General features: G+C 49.6%; 1 protein-coding gene and 1 long non-coding RNA gene across 6 annotated transcripts in view; one reads left to right on the forward strand and one right to left on the reverse strand.

Annotated features, from left to right (window-relative positions):
• PLXDC1 (plexin domain containing 1) overlaps positions 1–13254 on the forward strand; it is an 84305-nt gene extending 71051 nt beyond the window's left edge. Inside the window, exons 9-14 of one of the 3 annotated variants that reach the window (XM_063798626.1) lie at positions 844–870; positions 1208–1268; positions 2324–2459; positions 7896–7931; positions 10364–10524; positions 12426–13254. In XM_063798626.1, coding sequence (XP_063654696.1) covers positions 844–870; positions 1208–1268; positions 2324–2459; positions 7896–7931; positions 10364–10524; positions 12426–12545 — 541 coding nt within the window. In that variant the 3' untranslated portion in view covers positions 12546–13254. The remainder of the gene's footprint in view (positions 1–843; positions 871–1207; positions 1269–2323; positions 2460–7895; positions 7932–10363; positions 10525–12425) is intronic. The other 2 variants (XM_016930789.4, XM_063798627.1) reach the window with 2 other exon arrangements.
• Positions 1–20167, reverse strand: part of LOC129137761 (uncharacterized) — a 40365-nt gene that overhangs the window by 17004 nt on the left and 3194 nt on the right. For 2 of the 3 annotated variants that reach the window (XR_008540543.1, XR_008540542.2), the window contains exons 2-4: positions 16862–16986; positions 7790–7914; positions 7050–7315 (exon numbers count right to left, since the gene is read on the reverse strand). This is a non-coding gene — a long non-coding RNA (uncharacterized LOC129137761). Of the gene's footprint in view, positions 1–7049; positions 7316–7789; positions 7915–16861; positions 16987–19218; positions 19311–20167 lie in introns of all 3 variants that reach the window. The other variant, XR_008540541.1, reaches the window with a different exon arrangement.

The following is a 20167-nucleotide window of genomic DNA, read 5'->3' on the forward strand; positions in this document are numbered from 1 at the left end:
GGGGGTCATAAACCCATACCAAAGGCTCAATCTTTGAAAGAATCAGTTAGCACAGTCTAAAAGAAACTTTTTTTTTTTTTTTTTTTTTTTTTTTTAAGAGACAGGGTCTTGCTCTGTCACCCAGGCTGGAGTGCAGTGGTGCCATCATAGCTCACTATAGCCTTAAATTCCTGGGCTCAAGCAATCCTCCTGCCTCAGCCTCTCAAAACGCTGGGATTACAGGCATGAGCCACCACACCCAGCCCTAAAAGAAACTTTAGTTCTCAGCCTCCAATAGCCTTCCTAATCCTCCATCCCCCAAAGTAGTGGGCATAGAGGACCTGACAGAAGGAGAGTGTGGCTGGCTCAGTTCAGCCATCCCTGCTGCAGGAGGAGCAGCTCAGAGCCCAGAGGCATCTGTAGAAGGAAAGACTGACAGCTCCTGGCAAGCCTTGGCCCTTGGCCTCACCAAACCTCAGTGGGTGCTGGTGCAGTTAACCTGCTGAGAATTCCTTCTTGGCACTGGTGGTTCATGATGTTATTCTTCCCATGCAGACATCCCTGGGCTTGAGTAGGGCTTGGTGGGTTCCCCTAGCACCAAAGAGTAAAGAACGAAAAGTTGGGAATGATGCATGGAGAACATTCTCTGGTGCATCGTCATGCCGCCATCCTTTCCCTACAGGGGCGCTTGGTGTCTTCCAGCCCAGCTGAGCTGTCCAATGCCCTCTCCAGAGACCCTTGTCAGTCAGTTGTCTCCCAGCCTCTGGCAGGACCGTCAGAAATGCCCTTGAATGATCACATGGGGAGGTGTTGACTAAGTCTGCTGAGGCCTACCTTTAGCCCTACTCTCTTTCCCAAGTTTAGGTCCCTCAACAACCAGGATGAAAACACGTATGTGAATTGCCTGGATTCTCAGCAGTGTCACGGCAGCTCAGAGTCAAGGCGACCTTGAGGATCACTGGAGCTCATGCAGTCCTGCTAGCCCCTACACCTACTCACATGGGCAGATGTGGCCTTGGTCCTGGGGAGCTGGGTGGGAAGGAAGGCAGGGATGCCACAAATACCTTCATCTTCCGGGGAAGTAGAGGGAATGGGAGTGCCTGACTACCTCAGCCTGGGGACCTTGGCTCCTCTTCTCACTATCAGCAGAGAGCTGTTACTGAACAGTGAAAGGGGAAGGCTTCTTTGTCGATCCCATCGTAACTCTGTCCTTTTGGTCCTCCTGCAGATGCTCCAGTGGCTTTGACCGCTATCGCCAGGAGTGGATGGACTATGGCTGTGCACAGGAGGTGAGAAGCATAAGTATCTGCTGCAACTCCTGTGCCAGGTGGTGGGGAACAGGAGGGCAGCCAGTAGGGCCTGCCCCTGGAAACTCTTCTCAAGGTGGCATTAGCTCTTGGCAATATCCTCCCTTCCATCTAAGATTTGTTTTCCAGACTGCCTTGAGCCAATCAGACCCACTTTGGAAGGTTTCAGAGGGCTCTGTGGGTCTCTGAGACGAGCATTCTGATGCCTTGACCTTAAGTGGGCAGCTCTCAAGGAATTCTTTTGGTGCATGCAGAGGGGATGTTGGGCATGGCCTCAGCCACTGCTGGCTCCTCTGGGAGACTGTGCACCTGCTGACCTTAATGATGCACCTGCTAAGCCTCTGGTCCTCTGGCTTTTGAGGAAGGCAGTCATTCTGGGAGTGAGGAGGGTGGTTCCAGGCATCTCCTCTTTAGAATCCCATCCAGGTTCCTTCTCACTGCAAGAATTTTCCAGTACACTCAACACTGATTCTGGGTGGAAAGCATCCTATTCTCACACCATAGACTAACATAGATGGGTCTATTCATCTGTGCCCTCTTTTTTGCCCCCTCCCTTTATATCTTCTTGCAAAGCAAGCATGCTGCATGTGCCAAGCATGTCACTGTGAGTTGCCCTACCCTCGCTCTTATTTAACCTGAACCAAAAGCTGGGGGCCATTGCCCCCATTGGTCGATCACAGGGGAAAACTGGGGCTCAGAGAAGTTTGATGAATTGGCCTGCATCTCGCCGCTAGAAGGTGACGGGCCCAGCATTTAAATATCAACTCTCCAGACCCCGTGGCTATACACTTACCACGGTCTATTTATTAGTCTGAGTCTGGGCTTTAAAAAAATCCTGTCCAGCCACCTACTTTTGAAGTTAGCTGTTGGTGACCGTTCAGATTTGCTCTATTTATTTAAGATTGGCATCTCAGCCCCTTCCTTGAGGAAGGATTTGAAGCAGCTGACAGATAAATTGCCCTGTAAGAGAAGATGCTTTCAGGATGAAGGGAAAGGTGTAAATGCATTCAAGACACAGCACTGGCTCTCTCCTGCAGGCAGAGGGCAGGACGTGCAAGGACTTCCAGGATGAGGACCACGACTCAGCCTCCCCTGACACTTCCTTCAGCCCCTATGATGGAGACCTCACCACTACCTCCTCCTCCCTCTTCATCGACAGCCTCACCACAGAAGGTAAGTTCTGAGCCCAGGTGGGGAGCACAGAGGAGGCCAGGAAGGAGAGCTACCCCCTCTGGGGCCCCCTCTCTGTCCCTGACAGGGATGATCTCATGGGATGGGAACTGCCCCATCCTTTTATAGCTAAGGGGGCCTGAAGTTCAGACAGTTTAGGTCACTTGCTGGTGAGAAGCAGAGCCAGATTTAGAACTTGAACTCTACTCCTGGGCTCTAACCACTATACTGGCCCACATCAGGGCTACAGACAATTCACTGTGAAGAGGGGAAAAATTAATAGCCCAGGCCAGTGCCAGGTATTTTATATAACTTATCTCAGCTAATCTTAATAGCAGTCCTCACAGAACCTGAAAAGGCTCATCCCTGTAGCAGGTATGAACTCAGTCCATACACTCAGGCGTGAGAGAAAGGCTGCCTTGTTTTTCTGTAAGTTCACCTGGCTTCTCACTTTCAGGCCCTGGAGTGATGGATGGGGAATTCCACCTCAGCTGTCCATCCACCCTGACTATTCAGGTCTTGCAATCTAGGGGCTCCCCTGCTACCTGGAGGCCTGGGGGTCTTGTTTGAAGCTGCCAGAGGTCCATCCCCGTGAATGCACCAGGCGGTGTCCCAGGAAGCCTTGTGCAGGCTCCTCCGGTCCTAGGCCTCAAATCTCTTCCCTTTCTGCCATGCCCCCTCCAGGATTCTGTAGCTATGTCTGAGACATTCCTCTCCCTTATCCTTTTTCAATACCCTGCATCTCGGCCAGGCACAGTGGCTCACACCTGTAATCCCAGCACTTTGGGAGGCTGAGGTGAGTGGACCACTTGAGGTCAGGGGTTTGAGACCAGCCTGACCAACATGGTGAAACCCCGTCTCCACTAAAAATACAAAAATTGGCCGGGCACGGTGGCTCACGCTTGTAATTCCAGCATTTTGGAAGGCCGAGGTGGGAGGATCACGAGGTCAGGAGTTCGAGACCATCCTGGCCAACACAGTGAAACCCATCTCTACTAAAAATACAAAAATTAGCTGGGCGTGGTGGTGGGCGCCTGTAATCCCAGCTACTCGGGAGGCTGAGGCAGGAGAATTGCTTAAACCTGGGAGGTGGAGGTTGCAGTGAGCCAAGATTGTGCCACTGCACTCCAGCCTGGGTGGCAGGGCAAGACCCTGTCTCAGAACAACACAACACAACACAACACAACACAACACAAAACCCTGCATCCAGCTTTGAAAGCCCCTTCCCCTTAGGCTAAGACTGAAAGACTTTTGGGTTCTTTACAGCCTCCCCTGAACCAAATATCTGCTTGAAAGGAATAATGGCAAGAAGGAAAGGAAAGAAGAAAAAAGTTAATATTTTAAAACATTATTCAGCCACGATTTTCTTCCCCCTCTAACCCTATGTTAGGAATTTTTTTTTTTTTTTTTACTTTTTTTTTTTGAGACAGGGTCTCACTCTTGCCCAGGCTGGAGTGCACTGGAGTGATCATGGCTCACCACAGCCTGCAACTCCTGGGCTCAAGCAATCCTCCAACCTCAGCCTCCCAAGCAGCTCGGACTGCAGGCATGTACCACCATACCTGGCTAATTTTTAAAAATTTTTTGTAGAGATGAGGTCTCACTATGTTGCCCAGGCTGATCTCAAACTCCTGGGCTCAAGCGATCCTCCTGCCTCAGCCTCCAAAAGTGCTGGGATTACAGGCCTAAGCCCCCATGCCTGGCCCATAGTCCTTTCTTATAAATAAAGAAAGAGGCTCGTAAAGGGGCAAAGTAGGTTATTCAGGGTTATGGGAGGGGTAAGTGGTGAGATGTTCTTTCCACAATGTCCCCTTTCTTTTTTCTTTCTTTCTTTTTTTTTTTTTTTTTTGAGACTTAGTCTTGCTCTGTCACCCAGGCTGGAGTGCAGTGGTACAATCCCAGCTCACTGCAACCTCTGCCTCCCAGGTTCAAGCAATTCTCCCACCTCAGCCTCCCAAGTAGCTGGGACTACAGGCGCACACCACCACACCCAGCTAATTTTTGTATTTTTAGTAGAGACGGGGTTTTGCCATGTTGGCCAGGCTGGTCTTAAACTCCTGACCTCATGTGATCCACCCACCTTGGCTTCCCAAAGTCTTAGGATTACAGGCGTGAGCCACTGCACCTGGTGTGTTCCCTGCCTTTCTAAACGTTACCTAGAAAACTAGAGAACAAGGTCAGTGACCCATGGACCTGGCTAGGGGGAGGTTGTGGAGGAGAAAGAATGAATGATAGAAAGCACCAGCATTTGTGGGGACCAACTATATGCCCAGTAGGGTGCTAAAGTAGCGCATAAATTAACATTCAGTCCTCCCAACAATCCTGGATCTTGATACTGTTATATCCCTGTTTTATAAAGAAGACACTAAGGCTCAGAGAGGCAGATGACTTTCCCAAGGTCACACAGCCAAGAAGGGATAGAGTCAGGTTTCATCTAGCTCCAAAAGCAGAGATCTTTCCCCTCAACCCCACTGCCTTTCTTGGTGCTGAAAGAAATGGAAAAGGGTCTATGTGAATTCAGGGTCAGGGCAGAGTAGCAAAGTGTGAAAAAGTGAGGCAGATTCCGACAGCTCCCATTACTCCGAAGTTGCTCTGGAATAACAAGGAGCTGGCACTGAGAGCAGAGCACGTGGTGGTGCTGCAGGGGATTCAATGAAAAAGAAGCAGAGGCTGGGAGAGGAGGCTTACGCCTGTAATCCCAACACTTTGGGAGGCTGAGGCAGGCAGATCACTTGAGCTCAGGAGTTCGAGACCAGCCTGGGCAACATGGCAAAACTATGTCTCTACAAAAAATCAAAAATTAGCTGGGCGTGGTGGCGCACATGTGTAATCCCAGCTACTCAGGAGGCTGAGGTGGGAGGATTGCTTAAGCCTGGGAGGTTGAGGCTGCAGTGAGCTATGATTGCACCACTGCACTCTAGCCTGGGTGACAAAGTGAAACACTGTCTCAAAAAAAGAAAAGGAAAGAAAGAAAGAAAAAAGAAAAGAAAAAGAAGCAGAAAGAAACTTTGCCCTTTGGGGAGCTGGTGACAGAGTCCAGGGTTAACCTTCCAGTCAAAGAAAGCTCCTCCTACAAGGAGGTAGTCCCTGATTAGTTACTGCCAGTTAACCCCCTAGGCTTACTGAGGGCATGTTCTGAGCCCAGCACTGGGCCAGGGCGGGGAGGGGTGCTACAAACACACCCTGCCCCACCCAGAGGGTTTAGCCAGACAGTGTCTGGTGGAGGCACAGTGTCAGAGGCTAGAAGGGGGTCTGTGGTGGCGTGGGGAGCCCAGGGCACAGCACTTGAGGGCCAAGCCTAAATCCTGACTTGTTATTACTGAGCCCCCTGGGCTGTCCTACAGCCCACCATGTAGGTCCTCTGTCCTACAGAGGTAGCGAGTTCTGTTTGCCAGTTTTATTATCTGTGTGCATCCCCTGCCAGCTAAGGAATGGGTCTCATTTCCATGTTTTGTGTAGTGGTTCCCAACAGAAAACACTCATTAGAGTAAAAAGTGAAGACAGTTAGGGCTCTATGTCCTTCCAGTCCTGGAAGAGGTGGCAAAGATTCTGAAGTTACATCTATAAGAGAAAAAACTTTTTGGAGGGTAGAACAGGATCTTGCTATGTTACCTAGGCTGGACTTGAACTCCTGGGCTCAAGGATCCTCCCACCTCAACCTACTAAGTGCTGCAGGTACATGCCATTGTGCCTGGTTTATAAGAAAAAACATTTTTAATGATGACTTCCCCCAACATGCCCAACTTGCAAGGCATCTTGGCAGGACAGTTTGAGTCACTCTCCTGCCTGTGTGGTTACAGCCCACACAGGGAGACTTGCAGAGGCAGGTGTGGGATAGAGTCTTTCCCAAACATTCTATGAGGGTACAGGCTCTAACAGGGAGATTGAATGAAGGGACCCAGCACTCCAGCCAGAGGGGCCTGCCTGGGCAGGCAGAGGTAGAAAGCAGCAGGGCAGGAGGAGTGGGAGACATGGGGCCTGGATTTAAGAGCCGTTCACTTGCAGTCAAACGCTACTCACTTAAATGAACCAGATGACCTCTGAGTGGCAAGTAGCTGTCACAAAGCCCATGCATTTGATTGCAAAGAGAGACAGGCACTCACCCAGAACAACTGTGTGCAGAAGGGCTTATCTTATAAGCAACAGAACAGAACACCTTGATAGCCACAAGAAGTGACAACTAACAACAGAAAATGACCACTCATTTGATCAACATTGCATGCATTTCTTCCTGTGTGAGTTCTCATGTGATCCACTAACTCAGGAGCCAATGTGCATTACATGGAGCCCCAGCAAGATGGCAGCTGGGAACCAGCCCTGGGTGAGTGGGAGAGAGGCTGCGTGGGCACAGTGTGGCCACCTTCAGTCACTCTGGGAGGGACTGGCAGTGGGCGGCACTGTGTCCTTTTGTCTACCAGTGGTAGGTGCAGACTGAGCCATAATTGATCTTCAATGGTCTAGATTTGCAACAAGTTGATTCAAATCAAGTTAATTTGCCCAGTGATATTTAAGTTCCTTTGCTTAGTTTTGATGAATCAATTCATTGTTTTCAATTTGCAGTAACGAAATAGATTCAAAGTTGTGTTTAAATACCTTGTTAGGCCAGGTGAGGTGGCTCTCGCCTGTAATCCCAGTGCTCTGAGAGGCTGAGGTAAGAAGATTGCTTGAGCCCACGAGTTGGAGACCAGCCTGGGCAACACAGTGAGACCTCATCTCAAAAAAATCTTTTTTAATTAGCCAGACGCAGCTACTCGGGAGGCTGAGGTGGGAGGATCACTTGAGTTCAGGAGGTCGGGGCTGTAGTGAACTGTGATTGTACCACTGCACTCCAGCCTGTGTGACGGAGCAAGACCCTCTCTCTAAAACACATAAATAAATAAATAAAGTTCAGGTGCTTAGGGCAAGAATCTTCAGTCATTTACAGCATTCTCCTGACATGGAACTCTTGCTTTTCTTTCCCCATAAAAATCTGCATGGGAAGGAACCACAGGAAGGGTGGACCCTTGAAACTTACTTAGAAAGCCACAGGCTACAGGCCTCGAGGTATAGACAGAAAGTGGGTTGGGACTCTCTCCTGCACACTGCAGCCCCAGGGAGTCTCCAGGCTGATCTGACCTTGTGACATAAAGCCCCTCTTCAAACCCTTACACATCTCTCTGTCGCCCCACAGAAGAACATGCATGGCCTCCTATTGCTCTCCAGGCAGCCGGCCCTCCACTCCCAGCCTCATCTCTCACCAGTCCCCGCTCATTTACTCCCCAGCCTCCAGCTACACTCAACTGCTGTGTGACTTGAGCAAGTCTCCTCCCCTCTCTGAGCCTCAGTTTCCTTACCTCTAAAATGAAAGTTTGGGCTGAACTTTCATCCCATCTGGACTCAGAGTGACAAAGGCTGTAATGATTCCACTAATCTCGCTCCTTCTGTCTTCTCTCTTTGAAGATGACACCAAGTTGAATCCCTATGCAGGAGGAGACGGTGAGTACAGAACTGCCTGCCCTCAGCGTCAGACCCAGCGCCTCTTGGACCCACCCCAGAAGAGGGTGCAGCAGTCGCCTGGGCTATTTTTATGAGTGCGGAGAGGGAGCAACGGCAGCCTGAGCATCCCAGACCTCCTGCTGGGTGGGGAGGCAGGGGGGCTTCTGGGCACAGGTGCCCTAGATCGAAGGAACATGTCTACCCTAGACATTTCTCATCTCAGCCCTGAACCTCCTGTGGTTCTTCTCCTGGCTCTCTGTCCTTGAATATTCACTGCCCAGAAAGGAGTGGGAGGAGGGGAAGGACTAAGCCAGGGCAGGTATAGGTGGGGCCTGTGGCCATCCCCTCTGATCCCCATGGGCTCATAGTCAGCAAGGGGTGGAGAGCAGCTTCTCTTTCCTCACTCAGGCTGGCAGAGGACATAAAATTGTCCGCTACAATTTTTGCAGGATGCCAGAAGGTGGGACTCCCTGCAGCCTCCTAGGATTACCTAGAAGGATAATCTCCTTTCTGAGGGTGGGAGCTGCCCCCACCTCCCCTGCCCTTTGCCCAGAGCCAGCTCAGGCCTTTGCTGCAACCTGTGCAAGAGTAGAGTTGAAAGTGCCTTCCAGCTCCGGGGGATGGAGATTGTCATCAGGGCTTCCAGCAGGAGAGGAAAGATTATTAATGCAGCACAGTGTGATGGTGTCCCCCAGCAGAGGTGGAGCCATTGCTCCTCCATAGGCAGTGGGTGTGTGTGTGTGTTGTGGGGGTGGCTGGGCCATAATCCCCTCGCTGTGCACCATGTGCTCATCAGCAGAAGCCTTCATCATCAAATCATCAGAGCCACTGCAGGCTGCGGGCTGACTGCCATCCAGGTCAGGGGAGGCTCACCTGGGGCATTTCACCTCAGTCCTCCCACCTGTTGGCAGACAGAGGCCCTAGCCATGCCCTGGAGTGCCCCAGGATAGTTTCTCTCCTGGGTGTCCTCTGCTTACAGAGTGCAGAGCAGAGCAAAGGGGATGGGGAAGACAATGGTTCTGAGTGCATGCAACATCCCATTAAAACTTGCCACCCCTAGTTCCCTCCCAACCCACCCACTAGCTATGTAGGAAGAATGCAACATTTTTGTTGCCAACCTGCTCATCTGTCTTCTCTACCTCTTTATCTCCTTTAGGATAGGGTGAAGAGGCAAATAGCCACCCAAGGTAGTGTCAGGGAACTAGGTTTTTTAGTGGTGGGCACTGAATTTGTGTGTCTGTGGGGAAATCACTTAACCTCTCTGTTATTTCCATTACCTCAGTCATGCACAAAAGGGGTTGAGCTTCCAGCTCTGTGGAAAATACTCTCTCCCCCGGGACGTATTTCAAATGCCTAGGATGTTCTCAGAGGGTGACTGTTGGCTTATTAGCTCCAGAGGACCTAGATCATTCCATAGACTTTCTTTGAGCTTCTCTGACGGGCCTGCCAGTTTTGTTGTTTTGTTTCGTTTGAGACGGAGTCTCACTCTATCGCCCATGCTGGAGTGCAGTGGTGCGATCTCGGCTCACTGCAACCTCCGCCTCCTAGGTTCAAGCTATTCTCCTGCCTCAGCCTCCTGAGTAGCTGGGACTACAGGCGCGTGCCACCATGCCTGGCTAATTTTTGTATTTTTAGTAGAAACAAGGTTTCACCATGTTGGCCAGGCTGGTCTTGAAATCCTGACCTCAGGTGACCTGCCTGCCTCGGCCTCCTAAAGTGCTGGGATTACAGGGGTGAGCCACTGCGGCCAGCCCCTGCCAGTTTTTCTAAGAGCTGAGGACACAGAGGTGAATAAGACATCATCCTTGCCCTGCAAGAGGTCACAATCTGGGAGTGGACAGTGATAGGAAAAACTATGGTCATTTGCCATCATAATAGCTAATACTTATTGAAGTCATCCAAAATGGGAGACATGGTCCTCAGTGCTTGACATGGATCATCTAATTTTAACCTTCACAATAACCCTATTAGGTGGGTATTATTATCCTTGTTCAACAGAAATGATAATGAAGACACAGAGAGGTTATATAATTTGCACAAGGTCACACAGCTAGTAAGTGGCAGAGCATAGATTTCAACCCAGGCAGCCAGATTTCAGATCCCAAACTCTTAGCCCTCCGATGCCCTTTGTGAATTCCTTAATAGCACTTATGTAGTGGCACAGATATCAGAGAGAACTTCTCTTATGATCCTTATTAGACATTTGGGGCAACTTTTACATGATTTTGGAAAACTACCCAGATGGTGTCAAGAACATGAATGCCTTACTCATAATGATTCCAACTCCCACCCAACCTCTTCCTGTATTGGATAAGTGGACCCAAAGGCTCTGTCGGCTTTCATCTCTGAGACTTTGTTAGAACCCAAGACCCCATGGTTCGACCTTCCCTGCTCCCCTGCAGCCCCTGTCTGCCCTAATGATCTCTCCACAGGCCTTCAGAACAACCTGTCCCCCAAGACAAAGGGCACTCCTGTGCACCTGGGCACCATCGTGGGCATCGTGCTGGCAGTCCTCCTCGTGGCGGCCATCATCCTGGCTGGAATTTACATCAATGGCCACCCCACATCCAATGCTGCGCTCTTCTTCATCGAGGTCCGTGTCATCTGTGGCCACAGGGCTCCTGTCTGCTTCTGCGTCGGCGTCTCCTGGGCCATTCGGTCCCTGCCTCTCCCCTTCTCCCTCTCCCCTGCCACATACCTGAGAAAACTTCATCCACCCCATCCTGGCACATTTCGAGATGGCTGGCGCCCGTTAAGTCCTGCACCCTGATAAATCAGCACCTCAGAACTCCCTCGGCCCTCCTGTCCTGTGGAACAGCCCCTCTGCTTTTGTTGCCCCATTTGTGAAATCAGAAAAAATCCCCAGAGGAAAGAAAGAAGGCCACAGTGCCACATAGTGCTCATCTAGTGGCTGTGCAGCCTATCTCCAGTGATTTATGGTCTCTCATGCCCAAATGCCAGGCTCAGTACTTACTCAAAGCCATGAGGGAACCAGGGTCTCTGCCTCTTTTGCCTACTGATACTTGCTTTTAAGGCTAAAATTGAGGGGCAGGTGCAGTGGCTCCTTCCTAAGATCCTAGCACTTTGAGAAACCAAGGCAAGATTACTTGAGCACAGGAGTTTGAGACTAGCCTGGGCAACAGAGCGAGACCCCGTCTCTACAAAAATTTAAAAAATTAGCCCAGTGTGGTGGCACGTACGTGTGGTCCCAGCCGCTTGGGAAGCTGAGGTGGGAGGATCCCTTGAGCCCAGTGGTTTGAGGCTGCAGTGAGCCCTGACCATACCACTGCACTCCAACCTGGGCAATAGAGGAGACACCATCTCTAAAATAGAAATAAAAATAAAATAGACAAGCCAAATAATGATAAGAGCTGCCCTCTGGGAGCTTTAATTGAGGATACTAAGTTTTGAATGTCTCAATTCTGAAGAGCCAGCCTGAGGGGCAGCATGGGATGTGAGGCTCAGCCCCCTTCACTCGGGGCTGCAGAGCTCAGCAGCTCCTGCCCCCAGTCCTCCACTTCTGGCTTCTTATGAGTTCCCCACAGAGTGCAGCAGTGGTGCCTCTGTGACCCTAGTTTCCTCCACGTGGGTCACAAGTCCACCAGCCTCATTAACCCACAGGCCTAGGTCATTCCCCCAGTTTCTTAGGAGGCTTAGTCATTCTGAAGTCTTAGCCTACCTGGGTAACACCTGGGAACTGCAGATCCCTGGGCCACAGGGATTCTGATAGGGCAGGTCTAAGGCAGGCCCAGGAATCTGCATTTTATTTATTTATTTCAAGACAGTCTCACTCTGTCGCCTAGGCTGGAGTGCAGTGGCACAATCTTGGCTTACTGCAGCCGCAGCCTCCTGGGTTCAAGCAATTCTGGTGCCTCAACCTTCTGAGTAGTTGCGACTACAGGCACATGCCACCACACTCAGCTAATTTTTGTATTTTTAGTGGAGACAGTGTTTCACCATGTTGGCCAGGCTGGTCTTGAACTCCTGGCCTCAAGTGATCTGCCCATCTTGGCCTCCCAAAGTGCTGGGATTACAGGCATGAGCCACTGCACAGGCCAGAATCTGCATTTTAATAAGCCCCCTGTTGACTCTGATGTGGATCCTGTGCTACCTTGGAGGGTTATCTTGGCATTTTTCAGAGCCTCAAGCATCATGCCAGCCATCTCGGAGCCACTCCCTCACATTGCAGTCCTAGGTCTCCACTTGGTGTATTGCTGAACCTTTCAGCTGTGAGTTCTGCAGACTACACAGTGAAGGATAAAGTGTCCTCCTTCCACACTCTAGCTTCCGGCAGGTTTCCCAGTGGTTGGGGGATCACAGCACAGAACATTTTAGGGAGAGGGTCCCTGAAGGTCAGTTGTGTGGCTCCTGGTAGGCCCAAGTGCCCCAGGGCCCTTGTAAGAGACAGTCTTAGTTGGCTCTGTCGCTCAGGAGTGTGGGGTCCCCATGGGGGCGGGGGCATGCCCACTGACTTTGCCTCTGTGCCTTCTGCAGCGTAGACCTCACCACTGGCCAGCCATGAAGTTTCGCAGCCACCCTGACCATTCCACCTATGCGGAGGTGGAGCCCTCGGGCCATGAGAAGGAGGGCTTCATGGAGGCTGAGCAGTGCTGAGAACACCAAGTCTCCCCTTTGAAGACTTTGAGGCCACAGAAAAGACAGTTAAAGCAAAGAAGAGAAGTGACTTTTCCTGGCCTCTCCCAGCATGCCCTGGGCTGAGATGAGATGGTGGTTTATGGCTCCAGAGCTACTGCTCGCTTCGTCAGCACACCCCGAATATTGAAGAGGGGGCCAAAAAACAACCACATGGATTTTTTATAGGAACAACAACCTAATCTCATCCTGTTTTGATGCAAGGGTTCTCTTCTGTGTCTTGTAACCATGAAACAGCAGAAGAACTAACATAACTAACTCCATTTTTATTTAAGGGGCCTTTACCTATTCCTGCACCTAGGCTAGGATAACTTTAGAGCACTGAGATAAAACGCAAAAACAGGAATCATGCCGTTTGCAAAACTAACTCTGGGATTAAAGGGGAAGCATGTAAACAGCTAACTGTTTTTGTTAAAGATTTATAGGAATGAGGAGGTTTGGCTATTGTCACATGACAGACTGTTAGCCAAGGACAAAGAAGTTCTGCAAACCTCCCCTGGAACCTTGCTGGTGTCCAGATGTCTGCGGTTGTCAGCCCCTTCCTTTCCCCGACCTAAACATAAAAGACAAGGCAAAGCCCGCATAATTTTAAGACGGTTCTTTAGGACATTAGTCCACCATCTTCTTGGTTTGCTGGCTCTCCGAAATAAAGTCCCTTTCCTTGCTCCAACTCCTTGTCTCTCAACGTATTGGCTATGACGCAGCAAGCAGAATGAATTTGGACTCAGTTACAGGCTGTCAATGGTCTGCTCTGTAGCAGTCTCAGAGCCTCCCCGACCCACTACCTGGAGATAGCCAGATAGCCAGATGCCCTGCTCCTGGCCACCTTTAAAGCCCCTGCATATGACACAGGTTAACTAAATTCAAGATTGGGGCTGCTGCATTCCAGGTTCCCTAGACTCACAAGCTGGTCCTTGGCCAGGTGCGGTGGCTCACGCCTGTAATCCCAGCACTTTGGGAGGCTGAGGCAGGCGGATCACCTGAAGTCAGAAGTTTGAGACCAGCCTGGCCAACATAATGAAACTGTCTCTACTAAAAATACAAAAAATTAGCTGGGTGTGGTGACGCTTGCCTGTATCCCAGCTACTCAGGAAGCTGAGACACGAGAATCACTTGAACCTGGGAGGCAGAGGTTGCAGTGAGCTCAGATAGTGCCACTGCACTCCAGCCTGGGTGACAGAGCGAGACTCCGTCTCAAAAAAAAAAAAAAAAAAAAAAAAAAAAAAAAAAAAAAAAGAAAGCAGATCCTCATGGCTATAGAGTTGGCATTTTAGCCCCAGCTTCTGTAGCTCTGAAAGCCTAAAGAAGGTATTCTCTCCATCTGTTAAACACAGTATAGTGGCTCTCAGCCCTTGGGGCATGTTATCATGGGAGGGAAGTCAAATAAGAGGAGAGAAAAGAACTCAAGGGGGAAACTGCATTTTTAGGCTTTGCTCTCTTACCTTGCCCTTTCTACTCAGAACCAATAACTTCTGCATCAAAACATGTTACAGCCTGCATCAAGGGCTTTACCCCAACCTGCAGCCCAGCCTTCCCTGGGTGAGCTTGCTATGCGCAGCCACATTTACCATGTGGGGCTCCCTATTCTGATGGCCCGTTCAGTGCCGGGTTTACTCACTGCCCTGTTCTGATGTCAGTGCCTGTACATACCTCCAAAGGCAGGACTTGCCTGATAAATATTTTTCCTCCTCTGAACTGGATTTTATAGGCATTAAAGACAAGTCGGGTGGCTAGAGGGCTCCTTGAGACATACCTAGCAGGGAACTGCAGGTGGATTCTGTTGAGAGGCAAAGCACCTGAGTGGTTGGGACACAGGCAGCTGGCATGGGAGGGACTTTTTTTGAGACAGGGTCTCACTGTGTCGCCCAGGGCAAGGATGCCCAAAGACACCAGGTTGGAGAGGCACCTGCCAACTACTTGCTTTCCCTGGAGCCTGCATGTGCCTGTGGGGTGGGGAGGCCTAGGGGTCTACGGCTGCCTGAGATGGGTGTGCACAGTGTGTGAAGTACCTACCTCCTTGCCTTGCTGGACTGTCAGCCAGTCGTAGGGCCGGCCACAAGACCCATGTCTCCATCTGGTCATACTCCATAGCTACCAAGTTAACCTGCTCTAAACTTTGGAGAACTGGATCTGTCCAATAAACGCTTATTTGGCCAAGCCTGATGGCTCGTGCCTATACTCCCAGCACTTTGGGAGGCTGAGGTGGGAGGGTTGCTTGAGCCCAGGGGTTTGAGACCAGCTTGGGCAACAACAACAAAAATGCCAGGTGTGGTGGGGTGCACCTGTAGTCCCAGCTACTAGGGAGGCTGAGCCAGGAGGATCACTTGAGCCCGGGAGGTTGAGGCTGCAGTGGGGGGTCATAATCATGCCACTGTACTCCAGCCTGGGTGACAGAGTGAGACTCTGTCTCCGGAAAAAAAAAAAAAAAGAACGGAAAAAGAAATGCTTACATTGTCAGGGATCCTGTAGACAATCATTAACTCTATGAGATGCTTGGTTCTATTTTTTTGGGAGACTTTGTCCAAGTGTTTTGGCTTAAGAAATCCATAGGCCTCTCTTGGTGACACATCTCTAGTACTTTTTGTCATAAACAAACAGGCCATCTGCCACCAAATACGTCCACTCCCCATGCCACTGACATCCTATGGGTCAGCCAGGCTTGCTTTGACTGAGGCCGAGGCATATGGAACTTTCTCTGCCTGCAGGGGCTAGCAGCAGAGGCTTCTCTGCATCACCACCCCTTCCTCCACTCCTGACATTCTTTCCCTTCAGGGATCCAAAATGGTTGGCCGAGCTCCCAGTGGGAAAACGTGTGCTAGAGTTGGGGAGTGAGATGAGTGGTGCTGTCCATGGAATCAGGCCACAGCAGGAACTGCCCCACTGGCCATTTGAGACACACACAGGTGGTAAATGCTCTGCTGGTGGGCTGTGCTTCCCTCATTCAGAGAGCTCTGTTACAGCCCACTGTGTCCTTTAGAAGCTTGAAAGGAACCCAACTCTTTGCTGCACTGTCCTTTTTCTTCCTCAAATTCAGACCCTCCTTCCACCGGCACCCCCCTACTCCACCCTCAGCTCTTCCTTGCCTGGTTTATCAAGCAGAGCTGAGGCCCCATGTTTCCAACTCTGATTGTCACTCGCATCTTCACAAAGGATAAACCACGGAGCAACTGGAAAACCATCAGCCAAGCGTTCGGATGAGTCTGGTTATTGGTCCACCCCCAACCAGATTCCCTTACACTTAACTCACTTCTTTCTTTGGCAATGACTCTCATGACATGTATAAATGGGTATGACTAAGAAGAGGCTGTGATCTAACATTTATTTGCTGCCATTTTTTACTCTGGGGAGAAGCAGCCCCAACTCATCACTGGGAAAGAACTCCCCCTGCAAACCAGCTAAATTTGAGAATTTAAACCCCCTGCCCCTAAAACTTCTCACAGAGCTGGGGAGTTGGTGGCAACTTTCCAAGTCAAGGTCTTGCTTAGAAAGTCCTTCACTACATGGCCAGGTGCAGTGGCTCACACCTGTAGTCCCAGGTACTTGGGAGCCTGAGGCAGGAGGATTGCTTGAGCTCAGGAGTTCAAGGCTGCAGAGAGCTATGATCATCCCACTGCATTTGTTTAAAAATAAATTTTTAAAATTTGTGTGTTTTATCAGGGGTCTCCTGTACAGTGTATCTGTGTATGTTTGTGTGTGTGTTTGTATACAGCCTTGTTTAATGTTTTGAGCAATAAGATATGCACACACAGGTATTTTGTTGCTAAAGAGATTGGACAAGGTTGTAGCTGTGCTCAGGCTTCAGCTTGGTTTGTTAAATTGAGAGATAAACAATGACAAGAGCTGCCAGCCAGCCACACTATTCAAAAAGCAAAGTGTTCACCACTAAAGCTAACCATTCATCTGGTTGCAGGCAAGGCTAAGGCTCTCTCTCCTCTAGTTCCTGGAACAGACTCACAGATTGGCATGAAGCACTGATCAGGGGCTGCACTCAGACTCCCTGGCCAAGCAAACCTACACCAGAAGAGTCAGTGTCACAGATATGATGCAGCCAATCTCTGTCTCCAAAAACCTACCTGAACTTAATGGTAGAATTCAAAGATCTGGGGACTGAGGGCACCCAGCCTTCTAAAACACAATTTATTCATGTGTTTAGTGTAAACTCTCTGCATGGATTCTCAGTGTTAATAATAAAAGGAAGCATTCTTTTACAACTCCTGCTGTGTGCAAAAGAAAGTGCAAAGGATTTGGAGTGGCATTCCGAAGATCACCACACATACCTTGGTTCTGATGGCTGCTGGACTCCGACTTCTTCGCTGAGACATGACTGTGGGAACAGCCTCCAGCTATCTGCTCATCAGAGGTGCTTTCCTCAACCTCCTGCACCACCTCCAAGAGAAACAGCCTAAAAAGAAACCCCAGCTGTTTACTTATATTGGTCTGTAAATCCCTGGAAGTAAACCCCATGCATTTTTATCTACTGTCTGAGGACATACAATAAATCTGAGAAAGTCTATGCTGTCACATTTCTGGATGCTTTGCATTTGAACAACTTTAGTGGCCTCATTGTGTTTTTATTACTTTGTGGTTTTGCTCACAAAACATGGTTTAGCGAGCCAAAACAAAGAGAGGAAAAATGTGAACACGTCACAGCCAAAATCAGTGATGCCACATTTCAGGCTCCAAACAAGCCAATTTATAAATAAACATGCTGTGTTCGCCAAATCAAGAGGAATGTGTTAAGAGAAGACAACATGAACTGATGGAGAAGGTGCTGAGCTGGACGGGGAGTGGGAAGGTGGGAGCTTGGCCTCAGCCCTGCCCCTGAGTAGCTGGGTGATGTGGACAAGTCACTGGACTTCTCTGGGCTGGCTTCCACCCCTGTGAAATAGGAGGTACTAGACTAACTGGTCTAAAGTGGGACCTGAGCAATCAGCTGCCTGGTCCTTTTTCAGGTCACACAGCAACTTAGACCAAAGCATGCCTTTCTCTTTCATTATCCCGATAGGGTGACCAAATTGTTCTATCCAGGACTCTCCTGGTTCTAACACACAAAGTCCTGCATCCCAGGAATCTCCTCAATCCTGGGCACATTGGAATGTTATAGAACCAAACCAGGTCTTCTCACCTGGCGCAATAACACCAGATGTCCACACTGAGACTTTGCAGCAATAGAGAAAGGAAGGCATTTGTTTGCAGGACTCCAAGCAAGGAGAATTGGGTGGCTTATGCTTAAGATATGAACTCTTGATGGCTTGCAGGTAAGGTTTTTTTGTTTTTTGTTTTTTTTTTTGAGAGAGTCTCACTCACTCTGTTGCCCAGGCTGGAGTGCAGTGGTGCGATCTCAGCTCACTGCAACCTCTGCCTCCTGGGTTCAAGTGATTCTCCTGCCTCAGCTTCCTGAGTAGCTGGGACTACAGGCATGCACCATCACGTCCAGCTAATTTTTGTATTTTTAGTAGAGACGGGGTTTCACTATGTTGACCAGGCTGGTCTCAAACTCCTGGCCTCAAGTGATCTGCCCACCTCGGCCTCCCGAAGTGCTAGGATTATAGGCATGAGCCGCTGTGCCCAGCCACAGGTAAGGATTTTAAAAGGCAGGGGTAAATTTCAGGAAAGCAGATGTTACAGGTAAAATCATAAATCAATATATGGAAGCTATACGTTGGTTTGACCTAAAAAGGCAGGACGTCTCAAAGCAGGACCCACAAGTCATAAGGTGGGTTCAAAGATTTTCTGATTTGCGATTGGTTCAGGAGGCGAAGCTTTGTCTAGACATGTGGGATCAGCAGAAAAGAATGTTAGCTCTGGCTCATGGGCATGGCCTCCTCCAGGTCCCTCAGGAAGAAATTTAGAACAACGAACTATAGTCAGAGTCAGTCCTCAGCACCTGCTTATCTGAGGTCTACATGCCAGCGGATCCCTTTTGGAGGGGTCTGGGCTCCTGAAAAACAACTCAGGGACATACGTGAAGATGTTGTCTTTAGTTTGTAGAGAGGGGAACCAAACATCTCCTGGCTCTAACTTCCTCAGCTATTGTTTTAGACTACTATTACCTTCCTGCTTATCAAGTTGCTGATTTACTTCTCAGGGCTAGCTAGGATTTCCCTGAAGGAACTCAAGATTTTCCTTTATCCCCATGTGTGGGTGTCCCCAGCTCCCTCGCCATGTTTGGTCCCTCTACCCTTGGCACAGCCCTCCCACCCCATTGGCTGAAGAAATAATGATTTCAAGCACCTGGAAAGCACTTTAGAATATAGAACCTTGCTAGTTAAAGTCTGGTCCAGGGCCAGGCACAGTGGCTCATGCCTGTAATCCCACCACTTTGGGAAGCTGAGGTGGGAGGACTATTTGAGCCCAGGAGTTTGAGACCAGCCTGGGAAACACAGGGAGACATTTTCTCTCAAAACAAAACAAAAACAAAAACAAAACAAAAAAAATTAGCTGGGCAAAGTGGTACATGCCCTGTGGTCCGGTCCGAACTACTCGGGAGGCTTGGGCCCAGGAGTTCCAAGCTTCATTGAGCCATGATCACGCTACTGCCCTCTAGCCTGGGGGACAGAGCAAGACCCTGCTTTAAAAAAAATGTAAATCTGTATAATAAAGTGTGGTCCAGGCCAGGTACAGTGGCTCATACCTGTAATCCTGCTCTCTGGGAGGCCAAGATGGGAGGATGGCTTGAGGCCAGGAGTTCAAAACCAGCATGAGCAACACAGCGAGACCTTGTCTCTACAAAAATAAATAAATAAATAAAATAATAAAGTGTGGTCCAGCCAGGCAGCATTAGCATTCCCTGGGGTTAGCTGGAAATGCAGCACTCAGGCCCCCCAACCCCAGAACTACTGAGTCCGAATCTGCATTTGAGCAGCTCCTTAGGTGACTCCTGTGAAGGGCATGAAAGTTTGAGATGCACCATTTAGGAAGCAATTCTACCTACATGATCGCAGCCTGTTGGAGAAGCACTGTTTTTCCTTTCCCAGATGAGGAAACTGAGGCTCAGGGAGGTGGCTTACTTATTTATTCACTTGATCCACATTCATTAAACGCCTGTGTGCCAGGCACCATTAAGTGACTTGCACAAGGTCACACAGCTAGTAAGTAGAGAAAATCCCCAAGTGCAGATTTTTGGATTCCCATCTGAGGTTGTTCTCTGTGTACCTCAGGGTGTTGCCAGAACCACATGGCCACAGTTTAATATAGAAGCAGATTATGGATTATGACAGACAGACTGCTCCAGGCCTGTAGAGATCCTCGAAGAGATGCCTAGTGATGACTGCAGATCCTCGCTCTTGGCTCACGAAACTGTGAGCTTACCATCTATTTATTTGCACAGTCCCAGGAGCTTGAGAATGTCCTAGTTGTTGCTGCCTCCTTCTCATCCCGCTGCTCACACTAGCGACCCTCCCACATGAAGAATTAGAAGTACTCCTCACAAGCCTTACAGAGCACCAGGCGATGCCTCCATCTAATTTATCTTCTTGGATGGAGGACAATGGATTACTTCCTTCGCCAAGATGGGGCCGGAGGTGCAGGGAGGAAGGAAGAGGGGTAGAATCTTTACTTCAACTGTGAAATCCAAAGAGAAA

This window comes from Pan troglodytes, chromosome 19, assembly GCF_028858775.2.
Source record: "Pan troglodytes isolate AG18354 chromosome 19, NHGRI_mPanTro3-v2.0_pri, whole genome shotgun sequence".
Classification (NCBI taxonomy): domain Eukaryota; kingdom Metazoa; phylum Chordata; class Mammalia; order Primates; family Hominidae; genus Pan; species Pan troglodytes.